This window comes from Phalacrocorax aristotelis, chromosome 5, assembly GCF_949628215.1.
Source record: "Phalacrocorax aristotelis chromosome 5, bGulAri2.1, whole genome shotgun sequence".
Taxonomy (NCBI): Eukaryota; Metazoa; Chordata; class Aves; order Suliformes; family Phalacrocoracidae; genus Phalacrocorax; species Phalacrocorax aristotelis.
In genome coordinates this window covers 15733381-15755577 of record NC_134280.1, presented here as the reverse complement: position 1 = coordinate 15755577, position 22197 = coordinate 15733381, and the positions used below count along the sequence as shown (strand labels likewise).

Here is a 22197-nt window from a genome sequence, read left to right as displayed (position 1 = left end):
TTGAACTCAAACCTTTCAGTTTGAGAAAGCAAGTCAGCAGGGACTGCTCAGGCCAGTACCATGGGTCACCCTCAGATGAAGCTAATGAAGATTTTGCAAGGAGGCTAGGAGAGGGGGTATGATCACTCCTACTACAGTAGCTCCTTCCATAATTTAAGTCCTTAACTGTCTTCACGAGGAAAAAGCAAATATCCTTCTACAGAACGAGATTAAGATAGCCTTTCATCTGTCCCTCTGATCCAACATGATCACACAGTGATGGCTTTCCAGATATTCACAGTTTTCAGCTGAAACCATCTCCAGAAGCAAAGCAATACCAGTGTGCACAATGTTTTGACTGGAATGTTTTCATTTAAATTCTGTATTTTAATCTCAGTTCTAATCACAGAATGGAAAAAATAAGACACAAACCAAAAATAAACCTTTTGTACTCCAAACCAAACTTCTTGGGAATGCTAATCATAAAAATAATACATATTGCCTAATATAAACAATCGATTTATAAAAGCAAACCAAGACAATCCTTGTTACAGTAATACGTGAACCAATAAACCTAATTACCCTTACCGAGGTTGATGTGCAAGGAGAGCTTCCCTTTCTGCAGTTCCAAGGTAATGTAGTCTCCACGCTGTCCTTCTCCATGGAATAACACTCCATCCCCCTGCATGCTCTTGAACTTCAAGGAAACCACATCTTTGAATGTGCTCATAAGCTTCTGATTGAACCTGTAGAGAAGTGAACTTCTGCCATCGAAGTCTGCAATGTCTGACTCTGGGAGAAAGAAGATGGCAAAATGAAGAAGAGAAGCGGCATCAGGAAAGGGACTGTATTTTTTCAGGGCCTTTTCAAATATCACTTGGAACCTGGTATTCTCGGAAGCATACATCCACAGGATGTGCGTGGCATCTCGGCAACCACATTTCACCCATTTCCAATCCTTTCCCTCTGTCTGGGGAAAGGGAACACTAGGTTAAAACCAGAACTCCTCTGCATTTGTCCTCCCCTCTCTCATGCAAGACTCTTTTCTCACTCAACTTTTTAGAATCAAACAGGTACTTCCCATCAAATTCAAATCTCCAGAACATCCCTTGTCACATTTGCTGTTTGTCTCAAACACACCCAGGGTTTTATTCATTACTTTGAACACTTCAGTTCTCACTCCACTTTTTGTAGCTTCACAAGCATCTGCTGAGCTGTTTCTGCATGTCGGCCATGCCTCTATCCACCTTTGCATCCAAATAAGCATCATCTTAGCCTCTGAGGGTTGGTTGCTTGTTTGTGACGGGCATTTATCAACCATGTTTCTGCATGCAAATTGACTAGGCTGGCAGGAATAGTGAAATATCAATTCAAAAAGCTTTTGAAGGGATTTCATGGGAATTGGGCATCTAAACTGATTATACACCTTTGAAAATCCTATTAGAAACATATTTTCCCCTTCAGCCAGCCTCTAAAACCCAATCACTGTGATGGGAAAGCAGTTTTCAATTCTTCAATTGCAATTAGTATTTCCTTTGGCAGCAGCAGCCTGCAGTACTCTTTTTGCTTTATAAAGTGGTATTTTAAGCAAAATGTATTTTTAATAAACTTTAAAATATATATATTATATACATATATATATAAAAAACCAGAATATTTCAGGTAGCTTTAAATACTTTTAACTAATACATTTAATTCAAGCACGTGACTGACATGTATAAATTCAATTCCAATTTCTGTCCAAATGCAATTCGGCACAAATTATGGATAAAGGAACTACCTGTAAATAATAAATCTGTCAATTGCTATTTCCTGTTGTTAAGAAAAAATATTAAAAATTAAGAACACCAGACAACGAAGAATCTGAACAAGGGTTTACTAAGCTACATACTAGGATACATGCATAAAGACAGAGTATCTTCATACTGACCAGTAAGAAAGAGCATAGACTATCTTTGTTTGCAAACCATGTTTTAATGATAATCCAAAGCTATCAGCTTCACATTTTCTTTTGAAAAATATCTGAAAGGTCCATACACAAAACAATCAAGACTTCCAAGTCAGCAACTGCATTGTGATTAAAGTTGGTGATTTAAGTCACCTAGACTCCCTTAAGAGTTAGTCTATCTTTCTGAGCATTAACGGTAGTTTCATTTGCTCCTCTTTAAAAACAGAAATAATAGGAGTTGGGTGGGGGTTTTCCCCTCCTTTTTTTTCTTTTTTTAAACTGGACCAAGACTTAGAGATTTACAGTTAAAAACTATTATAAGCTCAGAAAATAAAGCCTTTAATGATTTGTTACCATGGAAACTACCATCACTAACTTCTGTCAGGAAGACAGTCTGTACAGAAGTTTGATGGCACGCTTAGAAACTTGCAGGGAGCTCAAAATTTAAATTTGATGCAAAATTCTGTCACTCCAAAACTGATTTTGTTCCAAATCAGAATGCAACTGATTATTTCTTATAAGAATAAAACTACAAAGTAATTCAACCCTGGGAAAAATTTGCTCCAGAATAAACTAAGATCGACTTCGTATCTGTGATGTCACAATTATAACATGCTGTTTAGCATCAGATGTGGAACAGTTGCTAGTTTAGGAAGTATCATGAATACAAAAGTATTCACGCCATCTGCTTTTACTCTTTTTTACTTCTGAATTAGGTGTTCAGAAACAGCTCCTTCAGAATTGCCGATTTCTCTCTATTGACACCTTGACTGCCAGCTCCTGTAAAGGGAATCAAATTCATAGTTTAGTTCTTATGAATTTCCCCTAGCTACATTAAATACTTCAATTTGTTTAAAGTAAATTGCAAGTGTATCAAAAACAGTTTCATTTTAACACAGGCAGGAATTAGGAAATAGATTATAAAGAAGTTACAGTCTCTGACTTCCAGTGCATTTTGCACGTTAAAGTTTATTCTCCTTCCTCCTAGATATCAAAACCAAAGATATTGTAAAAGAGTACTGACTCAATGTTGCCCCAATAGCAGCTCTTTTTCCTTATTCTTAAGATCCAAGCCTTCAAACAGTCTGAATTCACACTTCAGTCCTTGTCCTTAACTCTCGACTAAGCCACAGAATAACACACAGTTTCTTGAAGAGCTCTACCACTGACATTTACACAGTATAACACAAAGGAAAACCTATTTCTGAAAAGTTCTGTTTCGCTAATTATCGGTTGTGAGTACACTGGCCAATAAATAACCCTCAACGAAATGGGAATATGTCAAATAAATGTTAACACTGGCAGCCAAAAGTCATTAGTGGCAGTTTGCATGACAACAAATCGTTGGCTTCCTGATAAAAATTGAAAGATACAGCACAATTTTAATAATCATTCCAGAAAACCTGCTTGTTTGCTTAGTGTTTATTTAGTCCATCTATGTCCATAAACCACCTGCAGTAAGAGAACAAGGATCAGAAATGTTTTAAGTCTCAGAAACCTGTAGGAATAACAAACTAAAACACAACATGAAGTTTCATTCTGCACTGCCTGCTGGTTTACTTATGTTCCCTGATGGCAGGCTTTACTCCGTCTGGGTACTTTTCTACACTGTCCTCACTAACAAGGCTACAAAACTCACCAAAAGTGAGATCAGGTAAAAGATGCTTCTTTCACATTACTCTCCAACAATTCAAACAGATGCCTCTGCTGTAAACACATGCAGAATCACAGAATTATTTAGGTTGGAAAAGACCTTTAAGATAATCAAATCCAACCATAAACCTAGCACTGCCAAGTCCACCACTAAACCACGTCCCTAAGTGCCACATCTACGGATCTTTTAAATACCTCCAGGGATGGTGACTCTACCCACTCTCTGGGCAGCCTCTTCCAGTGCTTGACAACCCTCTTGGTGAAGAACATTTTTCTAATATCCAATCTAAACTTCCCCTGACACAACTTGAGGCCATTTCCTCTTGCCCTATTGCTTGTTACTGGGGAGAAGTAACACCCACCTCGCTACAGCCTCCTTTCAGGTTACTTGTAGAGAGCTATAAGGTCTCCCCTCAGCCTCCTCTTCTCCAGACTAAACAATGCCCATTTCCTTAGTTGCTCCTCATAAGACTTGTTCTCCAGACTCTTCACCAGCTTTGTTGTCCTTCTTTGGCCATGTTCCAGCACCTCAGTGTCTGTCTTGTAGTGAGGGGCCAAAACTGAAGACCAGTGCCAAGTACAGGGGGCAGGAGTACATACACAGTCTTGCTCACAGATTAAGAAATTCCCATAAAATAGAAATAATTCATCAATCTTTTCTGAAATTCAGCAGGCATTCTGGCCCTAGGGGTGCTGGTTATGTCATTCCATTTGAATTTCCTTTCCCAACACAGATCCAAACATTAGTCACTTGGGGGTGGGTAGAAACACAGGCAGTTAGTTGAAGGTGGATTACTATGTTAACTCAGTTTTGGTTTTGTTTTTGTTTTTTGTAAAAAGGGAGCATGCGACCACAGGGCTTAACCTGTGGGACCAGCTGTGCTGAGAGGAGCTAGGATAGGAGCAACATGTGAGCATGGAGTTTACTTGTGCAGCAATCTGCTCCTGGCAGCAGAGAGGATATACCTTCATAATTACAAAGATGGTCCTTTTGGTGATTTTGTGAAAAGGAAACACTTGGCAAAGTTATTCAAAAATACAAAAACATTCCCTAGGAACAGTTGCAATTTGAGACAGGAACTTCTGGTCTTGCACTTGCATCAATGGACAGAAGCTTTAACTCCCTGCAGGAGGGAGAAGGACTGTTCCTGGTCTGAACAGGTATGTCTCCTGGCCAGTCATGCCTTACTGACTTGAGTGAGTCTAAGACAATCTGACTTCCCTTTCCACACCTCTCTCAGACATACAATCCAAGGGATGAACGTAGATGAGCACTTCAGAGGTGACTGTCCTGCTATGCAGCTTTATCCCTATCATGAAATCTATGTCTGCTCTTTCATAAGCAAACATTTGGGTATTTATCTTACGCAGTTGGTTACAAACACTACTGGTCAATGACCATCAGACATTAAGTGGTTCTCTGCAATGTGTTCTTTTGTATCTCATAGAGGGACAAAGGAGAGGATGGAGGAAGGTAGAGAAAAAAAAGGAAAAGAAAAAAAAAAGAGAGAGAAAAAAAATCCAGAAAAAATATCATTTAGTCAAAAAGCACAATATCAGATCATATTCCCTGAAGCAATGACAGAAAGAGATGAGAAATCATAGTCCTGAACTGTGAATGAAAAACTCTGCTCTCAAAAGCAGAAGACACCCTACGTCACACCCTATCATTGTTTCTCCTGTGGCTTCCCAGTCTGTTATCTGTACATACACCTGATTCTGCTGATGCATTTTGGGCTGTTAATCAGTTATGGAAGATGATCAACATCTTCAATGCAGCTATAAATCTTATCCTATACAAACAATTGCATCAGCAGATTTTTTTTTCCCTGCACTAAGCTAATAAGACTTTTCCCAAGTATAAAGATACACCCATTCCTCCCTCACCACCCCCAGCATCAAAAGCAATTGGTTTGCCATTTGTCTAAACACATCCTCTGTTGCAGCTTGATTATCTGTTACAATCATACTGCTTCTGGAGCCACTGCTGCAAAGGGACAGTGCGAGCTTGCACATACCTCCGCATGGAATTTTCCATTTAACTCATCATAAATCCTTTTCTGAACAGGAAACATCAACATATGTTTTGAGATCAAGATAATCTCCTTCCTATTTCAGTACCTAATTTGAGGATGTGAGATGGAATCTTTACAGGAATTTCAAATAAATGTAATTAATTTTCATTTAAACACATTCTGTGTAAGAAAGTAAACAACAATTAGCACGTGTCATCTGTGAATTCCAGCTGATCCAGCTGTCAGCCTCGGAGTGCTTTGTTGCACAGGAACTTCGATGTCTATGGGATAGGGTCAAGCACACTCACGTGTCTGAAACAGCTTTACTGTTAAAAACATGTTTTAATGTTCTTTCATGTTCCAAAGAAAAAATGTCAACTGGCAGCTGAAAAGAAAAAAGGAAAAAAAAAGAAAAGGACGCCCTCTTATTTGAAAGAGAAGTTTTTGGGATAAATTCATAGCATAAATTACTTTGAGTAGGAGCAATAAACAGCGAGTGCCATTCAGCAGCACGGTGCAATCACAAGTTAGCCACTTTTGCATCCACTGCACATAGAAGTTAATCTCTAATATGATTCTTCCATATTTTTTGTTACTGTGTCCTGGCAGAGTGTTTGGTGACCTACAAGACCTGATGCCTTCCACATGCTCCCTACTGAACAGTCATCACCGAAAGCTGCATTTGCCAAAAGTTGGGCAAATGTATCCCTGGGACCTCTTCAGCAGGGCATGCTGCGCAGGACAGTCATACTCCAAAAATGAGAGATCAGAGCCTTGCACTGGCGCAAGAGTGTCACATTCACCTAACTTCGACATCACAAAAATGCTTAAGCAGCAGCGAAGCCACAAACCTCTCCTAAAGCTGTTGTCATCGGCTCAAATATGCAAGGTTAAAAAGAAGCTGATGTGAGCAGAGACCATCCAAGGAACCACAGGCTATTTTGCATGCCCTGGTATATCACAGCAAGGTGCTCAGCTGCATGTTTGGCAGTACTTAACAGTTTTAACAGATGTGCAGCAACACATGAAATTCAGATGGCCTAAGCTGTCAGTGTCCCCAGACTTCTGTTTCAGCCAACCAATGAATGTTGCCACTCACACAAAAAGGATCACCATCTTGCCTGTAAATGAAAACTTTACTTCTGCAGTTTTCTGCCCTGGATATCAATGTGAAGCAACTCTGTTTTCAGACCAAGTGCCACACTTCTGGGTCAACATTTGGCTGAAAGGTAGAATGGACAGCCCGCAGCCCTGCATCATCTGAATTTCAACCTGCTTCTACAAGTAGGCTGAGAGGTATAAATGACCGTGGAGTCACACATATACGTTTGTACAGGCTTTGGTTCATATGTGTTCCCTATGCACAAGTTCTCTTTTTATCTTATACTTCAAGACTGGATTCAAAGCTAAAATGCTGGTGGAAATCCTTTCTTCAAATTCAGTGGACTTAAGATCTAATACTCTCAATTTGTTTACCTATAGAAGCCTTTAAGTCATTCCAACAGTTTAAAGACAACTGGGCATAACCAGGAATTAGGCTTTTACAGGTGAATTTACATCAGCTGAAGTCTTTGGTACAGGTAGGTGATAATACTGCTCCTACTCCGAGCCTCACATCCTTTCTCTCATATATGCACAGACACTTGCATGCAGGGTTATCTCTTAGGGATGGTACACTTTTGGGACATTTGTTCTTCTAGCTCTGTTTTCTTCCTGGCATGTCCAACAGCCTGTCTCTAGTGATTTCTCTTTTTTTGCATTTTTTTTCAACTCTTTTCACATTATTAATATATTTCTTGTGCCAGAATTGAACACAGTGGGTGAGTCTGTATGCTGTCAAACGTTACAAAATACAGTTATGTAGGTGTACACCAGCTCAGGATCTGCTGCAGATATTCTGTCAGTATAACAGTAAAGATGGCATTTTATGTATCGATGACAACAGCTTTTGTACAGTGCTTGAGTGCCTGAGTTAGAAGTAGCCAAGACTGAAACTATATGGGCAAAACTTGTATGCAGGTATTGCCTGGCATATGCAATTTGCCAGAGAGAAATTTGAATGGTACATTTATATGAATGGAATGAATATTTCAGCACTCTAAAACTTTTATAAAGCCCTTTATTTCTTTTCTGGCTTGCTTCAATCTTATACCTTAATTCTGCACAGCCATTTTTATTTCCTGTAACTGCAGGATACAGGACAAAGGTGAAGACTTGATGATATCAGCACAAGGAAACCTGGCCCTGCACAAGGATCTGAAGCCCTACATCTGACACGAAATTAGTGCCCATGTAGTATTTCACATGGAGTAGCACTAGCGCACATTCAGCTACAGAAGTTTCAAACTTCAGTTCGAGTTACATTTTTTGCATGTCTGCAGAAGAAAGCTCTTTGAAAACAGATGAGATAGCTGCTGCTTTGAAATGATGTCATCACAGGTAGTTGGTTTTGATTTCTAGGTTTAAGTTTCAACATCCACTAGTAGGACTGGAAGAGGTCTCTTGCCCTAGTGGCTAGCCATCCAGACCAGGTTGTTGCAGGTCTATACTTAAATGAATGACAGTCCGCAGTGCCTGAGCATTGAAGTAGGTAGAGAAGTACCATTAATAAATAAATAAATAGATAAATATGCTTTATATCTACACACAGACCATAATAAGGATCTTCTTGTGAAATCATGTGGATCAGTCCTAAGACCTGAGTGTAGTGATGAGGCCACTCAGAGTCCTAAGAGCTGTGTCTCTGTTCAAAGGGATCGTGTGAATCAAAAGGTTTAAGACACTTTGCTCTTCAGTTCTGGTGAGAAGAATATAAGAAGTCTGCCACATAGGAGGGGTTTCCACTTTTTATCTTACAATCCCTTTTCTCTATCCAGGAGGAGCAGATTAGGATCTAATCTAAACAGGGATATATACAAGTACAGTAGTGTCACATGATGGTGACTTGTGCCACACCACATTGAATTTACTAGTAAAATGCTGTTAATCCCCAGAACTCTCCCCAGCAAAATCTCACCTGTCTCTGGCAGTGTCTCACAGCACAGAATCACACAGAATCACAGAATGGTAGGGGTTGGATGGGACCTCTAGAGGTCATCTTGTCCAATCCCCCTACTTGAGTAAGTACACCTAAAGCAGGGGGCACAGGACCATATCCAGGTGGGTTTTCGATATTTCCAGAGAATGAGACAACACAACCTCTCTGGCAGCCTGTTCCACTGCTCTGTCACCCTCAACTTGTTGTCCACCAGCACTCCCAAGTCCTTCTCAGTGGAGCAGCTTTCCAGTAGGTCAGCCCCCAGCCTGTACTGGTGCATGGGGTTGTTCCTCCCCAGGTGCAGGACCTTGCACTTGCTTTTGTTGATTTTCATCGGGTTCCCCTTGGCCCAGCTCTCCAGCCTGCCCAGGTCTCACTGGATGGCAGCACAGCCTTCTGGTGTATCAGCCAGTCAGTCAAACCATACTTGACTATTTCAGAAATAAACCCACAGCCACCTGAGAAAAAAATACTGAACTAGTATTCCTCATTTGTGGACATGTTTTCATTTTGTGTGTCCTTTTTTCTGTATGTTCGTACTCTTCTGCATTGATAGGTCATGTAGCTGCAGCAGTACACCAAGATAACCATAGCCAAAATGCTGTAAGGCAACAAATATTTATAGGCTGCTCCAAAGCCCATGTGTCACAGTGCTGCAGACCATGTCTTAGAGGATCATTGCCACATGTTATGAGGAAGAGTGGCAAAGAAAACATCCATTCAAAAACAATTAAAGCAGCAGACAAGTTCTCTGCTCTCTGGACCTATGAAGCCATCACCCTCAAATAGAAATACTAGCTGAATAATCCACAGCACTTTCCTCAACAACTAGTTAAGTTGCATTAAAAATTAAAAATTAACTATTTAAGAAAAAAGTGGTACCTTGCCTAAATAAAGCCCTACAAGAGATTCCAAGTAGCTGTGTCCTCAGCGTGGTGGGAGGTTTTGCAGCATCTGATGGCCTTGCACTCACAAGAACCAGCGTATCACGCTGTGGTGGGCTCAGCTCTGAGAAAGCTTCACCAGCTGAGCAAGATGGGCCAGCACATCCCTGAGCAGAAAGCCAAGGACAGCTACTGAAAAAATGATGGCCATGTATTTCACATTACATTTTAACTCATAAAACTCATGCTGGACCCATCCCACAGCACTGACAGCATCAACAAAAAGGTCTTTGAGAAAATGTCGGTTAAGATGTAACCACTTACTATAGGAGCAGCCGAAGACCTCAACTCTCAGTCCTATCCGCCCACCAACATTCCACTTCAGAGGGACGAAGCGCAAGAAGCGGGCTTTCACGGAGTGCAGGAATTTGTGGTGAACCACACCGTCAGCGTTGCTGTTCCCAGTGAAAACCTGGAAAGACAGAGAGCCTCGTTGAGACATTTAGCACCAAGAGGTGAAGGCAGCATTCTGAATTAAGGCTGTGAACTGCCACCCCACTTCATGATTCTCAGTCTCATAAATCACTCAAAATTATTTAAACTCATTGTCAAGTCTCTTTCTAAGTGCCATGTCTCTTATGAAGGAAAAGGAGGAAGAAAGACAGCAGCACACAGACCAACTCAGCAGAGTCAGGAGACATATACAGGGAGTTACAAAAGCAGGCTGTGGATGGGGATGTTACAGAAGTTGCTGCCTAATTTCTCCAAACCCTGGTTATTCTTGTGCACCACAATCCTCCATCGGCCCCTAACATACCCGCAGTCCCTTCAGCACAGTGCAGGATGTGGCCCAGTTTAGCCTTTGGTACAGAGTAGTAGAAAAAGATGGTCACAAGGCACGGAGGTTGGCCAGAGCCTGGGAAGATGAACAGGAAAGCGTACATCTAGATATGCCACAGAAAACTCAGGCAAGACAGAGAAAGAGATAAAAGCCTGAGTCAGGATGCAAGAGAGTCAGCATTTCGACTATGTTTACAGGCAAGAGAGTTAGGAGCTTGCAAACAGCAATAATTTAACTTTTTTTCTTGCCTATTTGATTAATTGCCTGCAACTGCAAACCAAAATTAATGATCCTACTCAGAATTATCACTCAACAAGAGGAAATTCTCTCATGGATAAAGAATGACTGACGGATTTCAAAGATGAACCTTAATACAAGCATCCCAGCTCTGATCCTGCCTGAAGCTTTTTCAATTCATCTTTGCACCCTTACTCTGTAATATTGGGTTAGGAATATCACAGACTTCAGAACATTTGGGTAACTCAGCTAGGTTTTAAATGTGAAACTAACAGTTTTGTAAAACATGAAAACCAAAGGCAGAACTCACAAAAAAAATACTATCACAGGAAGGCTGTATTCATAAGAGGTCCTTTGCTTACAAAGCAAAAATTTCATCACAAAAAGCTGTACCAGTTTTAAATGCTTCTGCACCATTCATCTATGCAATACAACTACAAGCACAAATCAGAATAACCCCAATAAAGTAGACCTACAATTCATTCCTGGTGGCTGAAGGGTGAGTTAAAGAGATTGGGGCTTTCATGTCCACTTTGAAAAAAAGGACTAATTAGCAGCTGTTTAAATTTTTACTCAAATGCAAGCATTCCAACTTTTTCCCAAATGTTGTTAAAAATGGTGTAAAACTTCAAATTTAGTGTGTTCTTGTTTTATAAAACAATAACACACTGCATTTTCTAACTATATTCGTTTAAAAAAAAAATCCTTGAACATTTCAAGGGACAATACTTTGAAACCATACCATGCTTTTTTCATTTCACCTTAAAAACTCTAACCTGTAAGAAATCTCTTACATGCAGTAAGCCTTATTTTCCACCCAGTCATGAATGCAAGAGACAGCATATATCTCCATTCCTAAAACATGCTTTGCAAGTGCTTTTCGTTGCTGGTACTGCTTGCTTCTGAAGATGAACAATTTTACTGAAATGATCTTTCACAATGCCAGTTACCTCAGTGAAGCGAGGAACCACCCTTCAAAACATGTGATCTGTAAAATTATTTTTATTAGAAGCTTATCAGGCTGAAAAGGGTATATAATTTGGCTATCCCACCTGTTCCCAAAACTTTGCTTATCCTGCATCTCTTATTCTGAACTTTTTATGCCCAAGAACTTGTTTTCTACAAGCATTATGTGATGGTTAACTAACCTCTCAGAAATTCAGCTACATTATATAACTAAAGATTTTTGGATGGGGGTTCGAGTTGATCTTAATTCAAAGTTCACCATGTACAGTTGTTCAGCAACCTTGCCCATCAGATATGTTTTGAGAAGCGCCACAAGTAGCAATTCAAGATATCCTGAGCTTACTCATACTGCCTTTCAGATAGAAGCCAAAAATCAAATTCCAGCAGAAAGTATTTCAGAGAGTTTTCTCCTTATATTTCAAGTGAAAAATCTTTTTCTTCCCAGTAACAAAACTGTCAGTAGAGAGTAAGTCAGTCAGAGCTGTGGCAGCATTCACATTTTCATTAAGACTCTTGTGGATATATAAGATGGACAAAGGGGAGCGTTGTATTCAGTTTCTTTGCTTAGAAAGCTCATCCTCTTGGAATCCAGTGATTATGTAAAAATCTCATCTTTCAAAAGATAAAACAGAAAGAAGAAGGAAGAAAGAAAAAAAAACAGAGGGGGAGCAAAGAATTTCCAGTCCTCCCAGTTGTGAAGAAAAGCTTAAAATGCAGTGACTGGAATGCAAGTGAAAGGTGAAAATTAAAAAACAAAAGAAAAAGTACACCTTAATATAGCAGTACTGTGAAACAAGGGTCTGTGTTGGTTTTTTTCGCATAATCCTCTCATATACAAAGCTGTGAATACCACAGATTGCATCACAGGCCCACAAAGTAATCATTTTTTGTTTATAAAAAAAAGAAAACATTCTGGGAAAAAGATTAAGTTGAAAAGCACAGCACCTCTAGAAATATCTCCTTACAATTACAAAGTAATGGGAACTAGGTGATTTTTGAATATGACTCTGTGGTAAACAGCCCACAGATTCCTGTTTGGAAAGCAGGTAGGAACACAGCCCGCACTGGCACACAGCAGCACAGTGTGATCAGTGGGCCTTGTGGCCACTGGAAAACTGTAGAGGCAGTTCACAAGTACCTGTAACTGTTGGCAAGGGCAGTCCTGACACCTCTCTTGCAGGGCAAACCTGTAAAGACATCTTTTGCAAAGCTTGTGCAAACGGCACACCCAAGCACAACGCATGGGAGCGTCACCGCTGCTCACACATGCAGAGGCAGTCCTCTGCCTCCGGGCAGGTGCTGTGTATGGCACACTTCAGGGACTGCCTGTGCAGTCAAAGGAGCTTTGAGGTTTTGGTAGGTGAAGCAGAGACAGCTGTACCCCACTATCTGCCAGCAGACCCAGCTGTACCCCACCATCCACCAGCAGACCCAGATGTCCACCCACAGGCATCTGTGCTAGATAGTTTATTTCACAACACCTCAAGGAAGAACCAGAATCACCCACAGCCAGCCTTCAAATCAGTGGACTGCAAATGTGATGTGCAACTATGCAAAAACGTCCGTCCCACATCAAAACAGTCATGTCAGTAAAAATAAACCCTTCAAAACTCCAATACATCCCTGACAGCAGTGCTTCTCAAGCTTCTTTAATAACCAAAGAGACAACAAAACTTTTTGGGGAAAAAATCCACTGGCAATGCTGTACCCATCGATCTGTGCCTACAAGATGGTTTTGCATGCAGCCGGCACACCGTTAGCTGCTAACTGCGGGGCATCACTGTGTATGCCTTTAGGATTGCTTTGATTTTCGCTTCCAACTCCCACTGCTATACAGATCACCTTCCAATGTTTTATGGACCACCTGTGGGCTGTAGACCATTGATTGAATAACACCAATTGCCACAGAGGGTCACTTGAAAACTTAGATCCACAGCTGACACAGAAATAATCCATCCATTAAAGAAGATGAAACAAGGATGCAGTACCAGATTTTGTAGCCCTGGAGGTTCAAATATTGATTAACAGTAAACTTATTGGTGAGAATGGCAGAAATACTTCCTCTTGAGAAATGACCTCTATTACAATTTGTTGTTGATAGGGATTAATTCACAGGAACAAAACGACAGACTAGTGAAGAAAACAAAGCACCCGCATGCCATTTCCCATGCAACACAGTTGCTCTGGGAGGAAGCATAACGCTGAAATCTGGTTTCATACAAGCCCTGTAAACACAACAGATTGATGATTTACCTGGGAAATTCTGCTTCTGGCATTCTATGGGGCTTATAAATCAAAAAGCTCCATTAGCACCAAATATTGCCGCCAGCTTTTTGAAGGCAAAAACTTTTCTCTAGCGCTAGTGGCTGTAAGGTTAACAGCTTGCCACAGGCAGGGCTGCCTCTCAGACCAAGCTTGTTTCAAAACGCCTGGCTGAATGGTGCCCCACTGTGACACAGACCATGGCACCACAGTAATATTTTATGAGGCCTTTTTTTATGAGCCAGCAAAGGCAGGTCCCACCGGCACAAAGAGGTGAGGTAAGAACAGCTGCAGTGGTTCGGAGCAGGGTCTGACCAGTCCAGTGCTTCCTCTTTGGCAGCGGCTGTCGGCACGTAGGGAAGGGTAAGAATGAGACATGTATATACAGCACTTTTCCCAATGCTCAACACACCTGGTTCATGGCTATACTGAGATGGAACAAAACAGAATTCCAGTTTAGCTGAAAAAGGAAAATTTCACAAGAAGTTTAAATCTCAAAACCACTGTCGCTACCTGGAATTTGGATGTATCACTCCCTCAGGAAAAACAGCAATTCAAATGAATGGGCTGTTTATACAAGTCTCCATCCAGAGGGATCCCAAAAGCTGTTCAAGGGCAGTTCAGGAGTGTGTCACGCAACTGTGGTGAAATATGACAGTTGTTTAATAACCCTATAGACACACGTTTTTTTCTCTACATCATGTATTAATTCAGATCTATGCCAGATCATACCAGTGAGATCTGGTGTGCTAGACTTGAGATAGCCCTTTGGCCAAACTCTTAGACTGATCTCCACCTTTAGCCAGACATGTGGAAATTGGGTGCAAGAGAAACATTTGCTAATGAAAGCCTAATCAATTCAAAAGATAGCATTGGATGCAGGACTTTATCTCAGCCTCCCCTGTGCACACACTCTGCACAGCAAATGGCAACTTATTTACAGAACTGCAGAAGGTGGTTCCCATAATGACTCCGCTGAATGTATTTTGCTCTCCCACTTTGTTAGGCAGGTAATGGGATGGGTTCAAAATGAGTATGCAAGCAGCAACATAGGCACAATCAGCCCAGAATGGTGAGCAGGCAGACCTGAGGTTAACTACCTTCTAGGGGAGATATTTTAAGATATATTGAATACTCTCATTTCTGCCAAAGTCACTCTGATGAACTGAGCTGAGGAAAAAAAAAAATCAGATTATGAATGTGCAGAGGGCACATAACACAGATGTTAGCAATTTACAACATTTCAACCTTCACTGAAAGAAATACAAGCACAGAAAAGAGCACTCCACCTTCAAATCTCACCCATGACATTGCAGTATGCTGCCTCCAGTGCCTAAAGAAATAAGGACAGGAGCACACTTAATTCAAGTTATCCAGCAGCTTAGTGAAGGAACCAAAGTGAAATAAAAAGCAGCTAAGCCTGTCATAAATCCCAAAACTGCAATACTTAGAAAAAAACAATGTCATTCTCCCTTTTAAACTTCTGTACTCGGAAGAGAAAGATCAGGAACTAGGAATTAGCAGTGTGATACAGAACATGCTTCCTGGTGTACACCTCCTGGGACCCCCTCAAATATTTGAGTGTACATGAACTTTAAAGAAAACATGAATTTCCAACTAAGAAACAAGATGAAAATCTGAAGCATGAAGGAGAAAGCAATGCCTAGCTTTTCAGGTTTTCTAGGTTGAAATAAACTATGACTCAATGATAGCATTTACCTTCTTCAGAGGCAAGAGGATTTTAGTTCTGCTTGAATTTGTGTTACCTGGGATGTAACTCAGTGGGACTATGACTGAAACCAAGTTACAGTAAGGTTTCTTCATCTCTGCTTATATGTGTGGAAAGAGACTAAATGCTACCATGACATGGACACAATATAGCCACAAATGCACCATACAGAAACTCAGCAGCCTCTAATTTTAATAGAGGGCTACAGGTTATTTTTACCAGGTGGGGGTGGGAGGGTGGGGGTAGGGTAGGGGTAGGGAGATGTGGAAGAAGAAGTACAGCTTAAGTCTAAATGGTCTTTTTACATTTCACCTTTTCTACATACTGTGCGTGTCAACAGTGAAAAATGTTGCGTTGCTTATGTAATGGAAAAAGCCCTGACTAACACATCAAGCCAGAACTGTTAATATCTTGTCACAAAGAAACAGAGTGAAATAGCTTGCTGTCATCTTGATTTCCCCGTGTCCGGACTAGGAACTGCTAAAAGCTCCACCTCATCTGGAGGGTATGTTAAGAGCAGCTCTCCAGCACAGGGCTTCATGGCAGGATCTGGCCCCGGGAATTGCCCTCTTTCAGCATGTGGCCTTAAAAATCCTTTTGCTATTAGAGGAGAGCAGACCACTGGGAGAAGGAAAGGATGACAAGGAGGACTGCTCAGGTCCTTAAAGATCCGCAATTCAGATCTTTGTTTTCACCTACCACGCAGCCCCATACGGCACATGGAAGGCAAACCCATGCATTGTGTTTTCTCACTTCTTTTTCTTAAGAGGCAAGTTAAATTTTCTTTCAACTGATCTCTAAAAATGAAATACATTTTTGCTTGAAGTACAAGAAACTTGCCCGCTTTGGAGAGTCAATGGGATCCTTTTCCACTGCTGCAAGCAGGTTTCAGTCAGAGCCCAAGATGAAACAGCTGCCTGCCTGGTCCAGGGACCAGAGGGCAGGATGTGTCCTCTTAGCATATCACTTGCCTCAGAGCATCTCTTCCTACTTCACGTCTGTTTTTCCTGTTAAAGCACCATGGTCTTCATGGCAAAAGGTAACCAGTCATTTCTGGTTAACAACCTTCTAAGCTGAGTTGCCTGTTTCCAGGCTCGTGTTTTCCCTTCGATGTTGAACAACATGGCTTTAGGTAATCTAAAGCCTATTGTGCCTTCAGAAAGAGAAGCTTCCATTTTGCTTATGATTATTTTCTTCTTTCCTAACAGCACCTACATTTTCCTTTTTGAAACATCCATCATTGACAAGAATCTAAAGACAATATCCCCTGGCAGAGCATCAGAGCTGCTATTAGGGAGGAGCAGGGGAAAAAAAAAAATACAAGAAGCACCTGTCAAAATTATCCTCCCATAACATATTATCTGAGGAATTGACACCTTCCCTTCGTATTCCTCCACCCCCAATGGAGAAAGAAAAGAAAAAAAAGAAAGTCTGTCTATAAAGAGGTAGTTTAACTTCCAAATAGAGTACAAATTAAAATGAATGGCTGCAGTATAGGTTATCAAGCACGGGTCCTACTGGGAAATAGTGCATTACGTTTGTTACTTATTGAGAGGCTGACTGCTGTGCTTCAGCAATGCAGTGTCCACCTGGGTTCCTAAGCATCGGTCAGTCACCTTTGAGCTACTGCCAGTTTCTGTACGTAGCAGAGCAGTCCAGGGGAAAGAAGATACAATAATGTGGCAGGGTCCATACTACTTCATCACTTCCTTCAATAATCTGCTCAAGTGGGAAGGTTATTTGCCTCTGATCTACCCCATTACACTAAATACATACCCTTCTCTCTGGTTAGTTACTTTCCAAATACAGGAACAAATACTGTTAACAACATCATTAGCCTCAGATAGATGGCTGCCCAACATAAACCACATTTATATTAAGGATGTTGTTCATTTTCCTTGTGCTAACAGTTAGTAGAATTGTTCACAGATTTTTCCAATTTAAAAAAACATAGATTTTTACAGTATTAAAATATTTTGCAAGAGAACACATTTTTAATTATTTTAAGGACTATCCATTAAGACAATCCATGTAATATTTTGGTTTAGACAGGACTCTATCAATCCAGAAAACAGCAGTTTCATGATGGTGACATTAAAAACATAAAGCTTCTTGGGTTCCTTCAGGTCAATTAAACATTTCTACTTAGACCAAAGAAAACGAAACAAAATATTGAAGAACTTTTGAATTTTGGGGGTTTTTCTTTCTTTTCTTTGCCTTCTGTTCTGATTTACCCCAAGCAAATTTAATTTCTGTTCTTCTATTTGTCAACAGAACCCATCCAAATGCTGGATTTCTATACAGGAATGGACTGTCTGCTCTTCAAACAGTTTGAATTAGTTAGTGTCAATCTGTTTCCAGAGTCTGACACCTTGGCAAAGTCTGAGGTATCATATCCACGAGAGACCATTCCCAATAGGCAGCTTGGTGGTACAATGACCTTTTTTGAAGAAAAGAGAATTTACCAAATGGATAATATATAAGCTACATCACCCAAGATCAGGACTAGATGATAGTCCCTGTCCTCTTCTATTTACTCAAACAGATGTAGCCCAAGTGCCTTATCCAACCTGTAATGGGGCAAGCTGCCCTCCTTCTTCCCAGCAATGGACCAAGTGCAATTTCCCTGTCCTGAGACACTCTTTGCATATAAATGTGATGCTGCATCTCACATATAGTTGCATTTCAGCAATGGAGAATTGATGCCCATCTTTAGTTTTTAGAATCAGCTCTGTCTTTGAAGCACTTGGAGGTGAAGCTGTTATCGCTGTTATTATTATCACTGCTACATAAATTAATAATAATGGAAGCAAGCAACAGAAAAATTAAACCCGTAAATTACAAGTCTAAGTTTAAAGTCGGCAGCTAATTCCTGTTTCTGTTCAGCCTCCTGCACTTCATCTTAAAGGCAATCCTACATATAGATAGTATTTTAAGCTATATCACAGCAAAGGATAAATATTTCCCCAGTACCTTGACTAGATTAACCTTAGCCAACAGACTGAAACTGCTTTTTACACTGCCAACATTAATCACAGATTTCAGCTGTTCTTCTGCATAAATCTCATGGAGACCTTCATGCTTTACATTAAATTAGTGGGATTAACAATGCAGTGAATGTGTTTATGTCTGGCAATGTTGGGGAACTCTGGGAACCTTCCCTGTATTTAGCTACATCAAAGCGCATTCAAATAGCTAGCACTGTACACTTGGTATCTCTCTGGTTATAATTTGCCAGACGGATCCAGCAAGATGATACCAGAGGGGTGTTAGTTATTCCATGCAACAGTGACCTCAGATGAATATTGTGCTTTATTATTTTACATTATTTCCATGTTATGAAGTTTGATGGCATTTTCATTTAGATCGGTAAAGTAATATCCTGTGGAAGAAGATAAATAGGTCGGCTTGATTTTCTCCAGTGTTTTATAATGCACTGAAATGCACATGCATACACACATGTTTTTTGCTATACATTGCCTTCTGTATTTCTTTATTTTCTTTTGAATAGAAGAAAGATCACATCCTAGCCAAGATAACAACATTGCAAAAGGGCACCACAGACTGACATCACTGTGCTGCTTACCTTACTCGAGATCTTCTCTTAGCAATGCCATTACCATAAAGTACAAAAATATGAGGTTACAAATAATACTACCAATAGCGATTGTTTCTAAGGTTTGTTATGCTCTGCTTGCAAAAACACCATAGAGTTGCAAATTAGAAAAAAAAATCTTTTTGCCCACGTATTTCTATATACTTTTTTAACCATGCCTTGTTAAACTACAAATTCTACTCTGTCAATACCCCAGGAGTTACACACTGTGTTGGTATAAATCATTACTGCACCCTTCAGAGCAGTGAAATCATGCTCACATGCATTGGCCTTAGTCTTGGCCTAGCGAGTTACACAGACTTCTCTCTTGCCACAGGAGGGTTAAATCTAATTGACATGGCTTCCTCCTACAAAACCATTACTGTAATGTTTGCAGCATTGTACATTTGAGTCTTGTCATTCCACTTTCACATTGGGGTCCATCACAGAATCACATTAAATTATTCTTCAGGACACTAAAGCTACTTAAAGAAACCACTTCTCTTCCTCCTGAAGTAGAGTAAAATGAGCTTTTGCAACATCTCTGTGGGCATATGTGCAATGTCTTCCAAATGCTGTCTGCCCATTAAGTTTCAACCACGCATTTTATTACGCCAACCACACGAAAAAATTCTCAACAGTAGGTTTTGAAGATCATGATGTTCTCTAAACTACAGCACAAAGAGAAAAAAAAGAAAAAAAACCAGAACAACTTCCTAATGGTGATCCAGGGAGGAGGTAGCCTGATGTTCTGACTCCGAAGTATAAATTTTGCTTGCATACACAAAAAGCCTGTAACTGTAGTTGTGGTGGGACATTAAATGAAGTCACAATACATTCAGCAAATCCAAGATCACAGTAGGCCATAAATAAAAAGTGCTCCGTAACTTCTATTTTGGAAATGGAAAGAGGATGGGAACTGCTCAGCGAGTTGGAGATTTCAGAACTCGTAAAAAACATATTTCAAATTAACCACGATCACTGTGTTGTTGAACATAGGGGAATGAACATCGAAATTGCTTCTTACAACAAAAGGAGATTCCGTGCAACAGAGGTTTCTGTAAATATGTAAACTGGGTTGCATTATGCTGGGCTGTCCCTAGGACCTTCAGCGAGAGCTGCGCTCTTGTCCTTTCATTGAGCAGGATCATCTTAGAGAAACTGTCTTCACGTCCTCTGACAGCAAGATATTCAATGCTGATTTTCACAAAAGGATCACCAATTTTTAAGCCTTGTAATGGGATTGTCCATAGGAAGGCAAACAGACTGTTAGTTGTCATCCTCTGCTATACACCTCCATTTAAGAAATGAATAACAAAGAACCAAGTGCGGAAATATTCCTAAGATCTGCACCCCATGGCACTAGGTTCAGGAGTCTCATACGCTTTTTAGAGATGTTAGAATATTAAGAAAACTGGTTTATTTCTGTATGGACCTACAGCCCAAGGTTCACCTTGATAGATACTTTTAAAGAAAACAGATGAGAGCTATAGCTTAAGTGAAGGGAAAAGTAAAATTATATTTTAAAATACTACTTCAATAATTCCAATGTAATGCCTCTTAATACTCTTTGGATAGTTTTCTTCCCCAGAATGTTCTTTTACCACACTTCTTGTAAGGTGCCCTTTCTCCTTTCTCATTTCTTCCTAGATCATAGCCAGGCAAACACTTAGAAACCAGAAACTTTAGGATTCTCTCCAATGGCACCAATATTTTCCATTTAAGTATGGAAATTTGGGGAGGCAGATTTAAAAAAAAAACAAACCACAAAGAAATCAATAACTGCTTAACAAGCCCTTGTCCTGAGCAGTGAATTCTAGCACACAGGGCTCCTTTATTCTTTTTAATCTCCTGATCATAGATGAAAGAAGGGACCCAGGAGTTGGATCCATGAAAGAGCTTGCCTTTAGAACAAGAAACAGAACCACCTAGCATTTTTTAAAGGGTGAAGACACTGTGTTTAAAACTTTTTTTTTTTTCCCTGAAAGCAGTATGAGTAGTTACACCTCAGAAAGTAACAAAGAAGGGAAGAAAGAAATAAGTGTTTTAGACAGTGCAACCCACAGGGAGGAAAATTAACCTATTACAGGATTTTCTTTCAAAACTTCTGCATACTGCGAGGCCTCCATAATAAGCTGTACTAGGACGTATGTTCACTGTTTGGTCTTCAGCAAAGATGAGCTCATTTTCTGCCAAACAGCAGAGGACTGTGCAAATATACAAATTTAACTTCTAATAAAGGAGGACACTAATATGTCCTCAACTGCATCTATGTCAAATACTGTAGCCTCATGCACACTTGAACTCATCAAGTTTCTGCGGTATAGCATTAATGAACACCTGAACGGGTACCCATGCTGAGAAAATACAGTGTTAAGACAACAGTTATTTAAAACAACACTAAATCAAAGCATTATGACTAAAAGAATATGCAGAGATCCTGCAGGCTCCCAGATCTTTTATTATATTATATCCTTGTAGAGTCTCAGATTAGCATTCTCAGAGAGTCTGATTTCCCTCTACGTTGGTGTTCATATGACTTTTTAAGGAGTGAATTGAGCCAAATTCCTTATTCTTGATTACAGAACAGGGCAGAAACAGACAAAACGCACACATTTTAACCAGCAAAGGATGGCCTTAGGAAGCCAAGTCCCATTTAAGCAGAGAATGTCAATACAGATCTCCAGGATTATGTCAAATGTACATGTGCTAATTCTGGAAGTCTAACTAAGCCTTGTATAGTTGAAAATACATCCTAGCAGACACATTAGTGGAAAACAGACACTCGGAGGAGTCAGTGCAGTTGCAGAGTACAAAAGACATAAGGATGGAGTAAAAAGCACTGGTAAAAGAATGATGCTATGTTTTAAAGAACTGTTAGAACCCAGTGGGGACAATGAGTTTCTACTGATCACCCTAATATCTATATGGATTAAAATTTTTCCAGATTAGAGTGTTAGAGCTGGGTTTTCAAGATTATGACCAGATGATGTTATCATTTCACACAATAATAGATACGGCAGTAAAAAAAAGATCCATGAGTAGAGAAAA

General features: G+C 40.2%; 1 protein-coding gene across 1 annotated transcript in view; it reads right to left on the bottom strand.

The window, feature by feature from the left end:
• Nucleotides 1-22197, bottom strand: part of CNTNAP5 (contactin associated protein family member 5) — a 297497-nt gene that overhangs the window by 162497 nt on the left and 112803 nt on the right. The window contains exons 4-5 of the mRNA XM_075093104.1: nucleotides 9841-9988; nucleotides 568-771 (exon numbers count right to left, since the gene is read on the bottom strand). Of these exons, the coding sequence (XP_074949205.1) occupies nucleotides 568-771; nucleotides 9841-9988 (352 nt within the window). The remainder of the gene's footprint in view (nucleotides 1-567; nucleotides 772-9840; nucleotides 9989-22197) is intronic.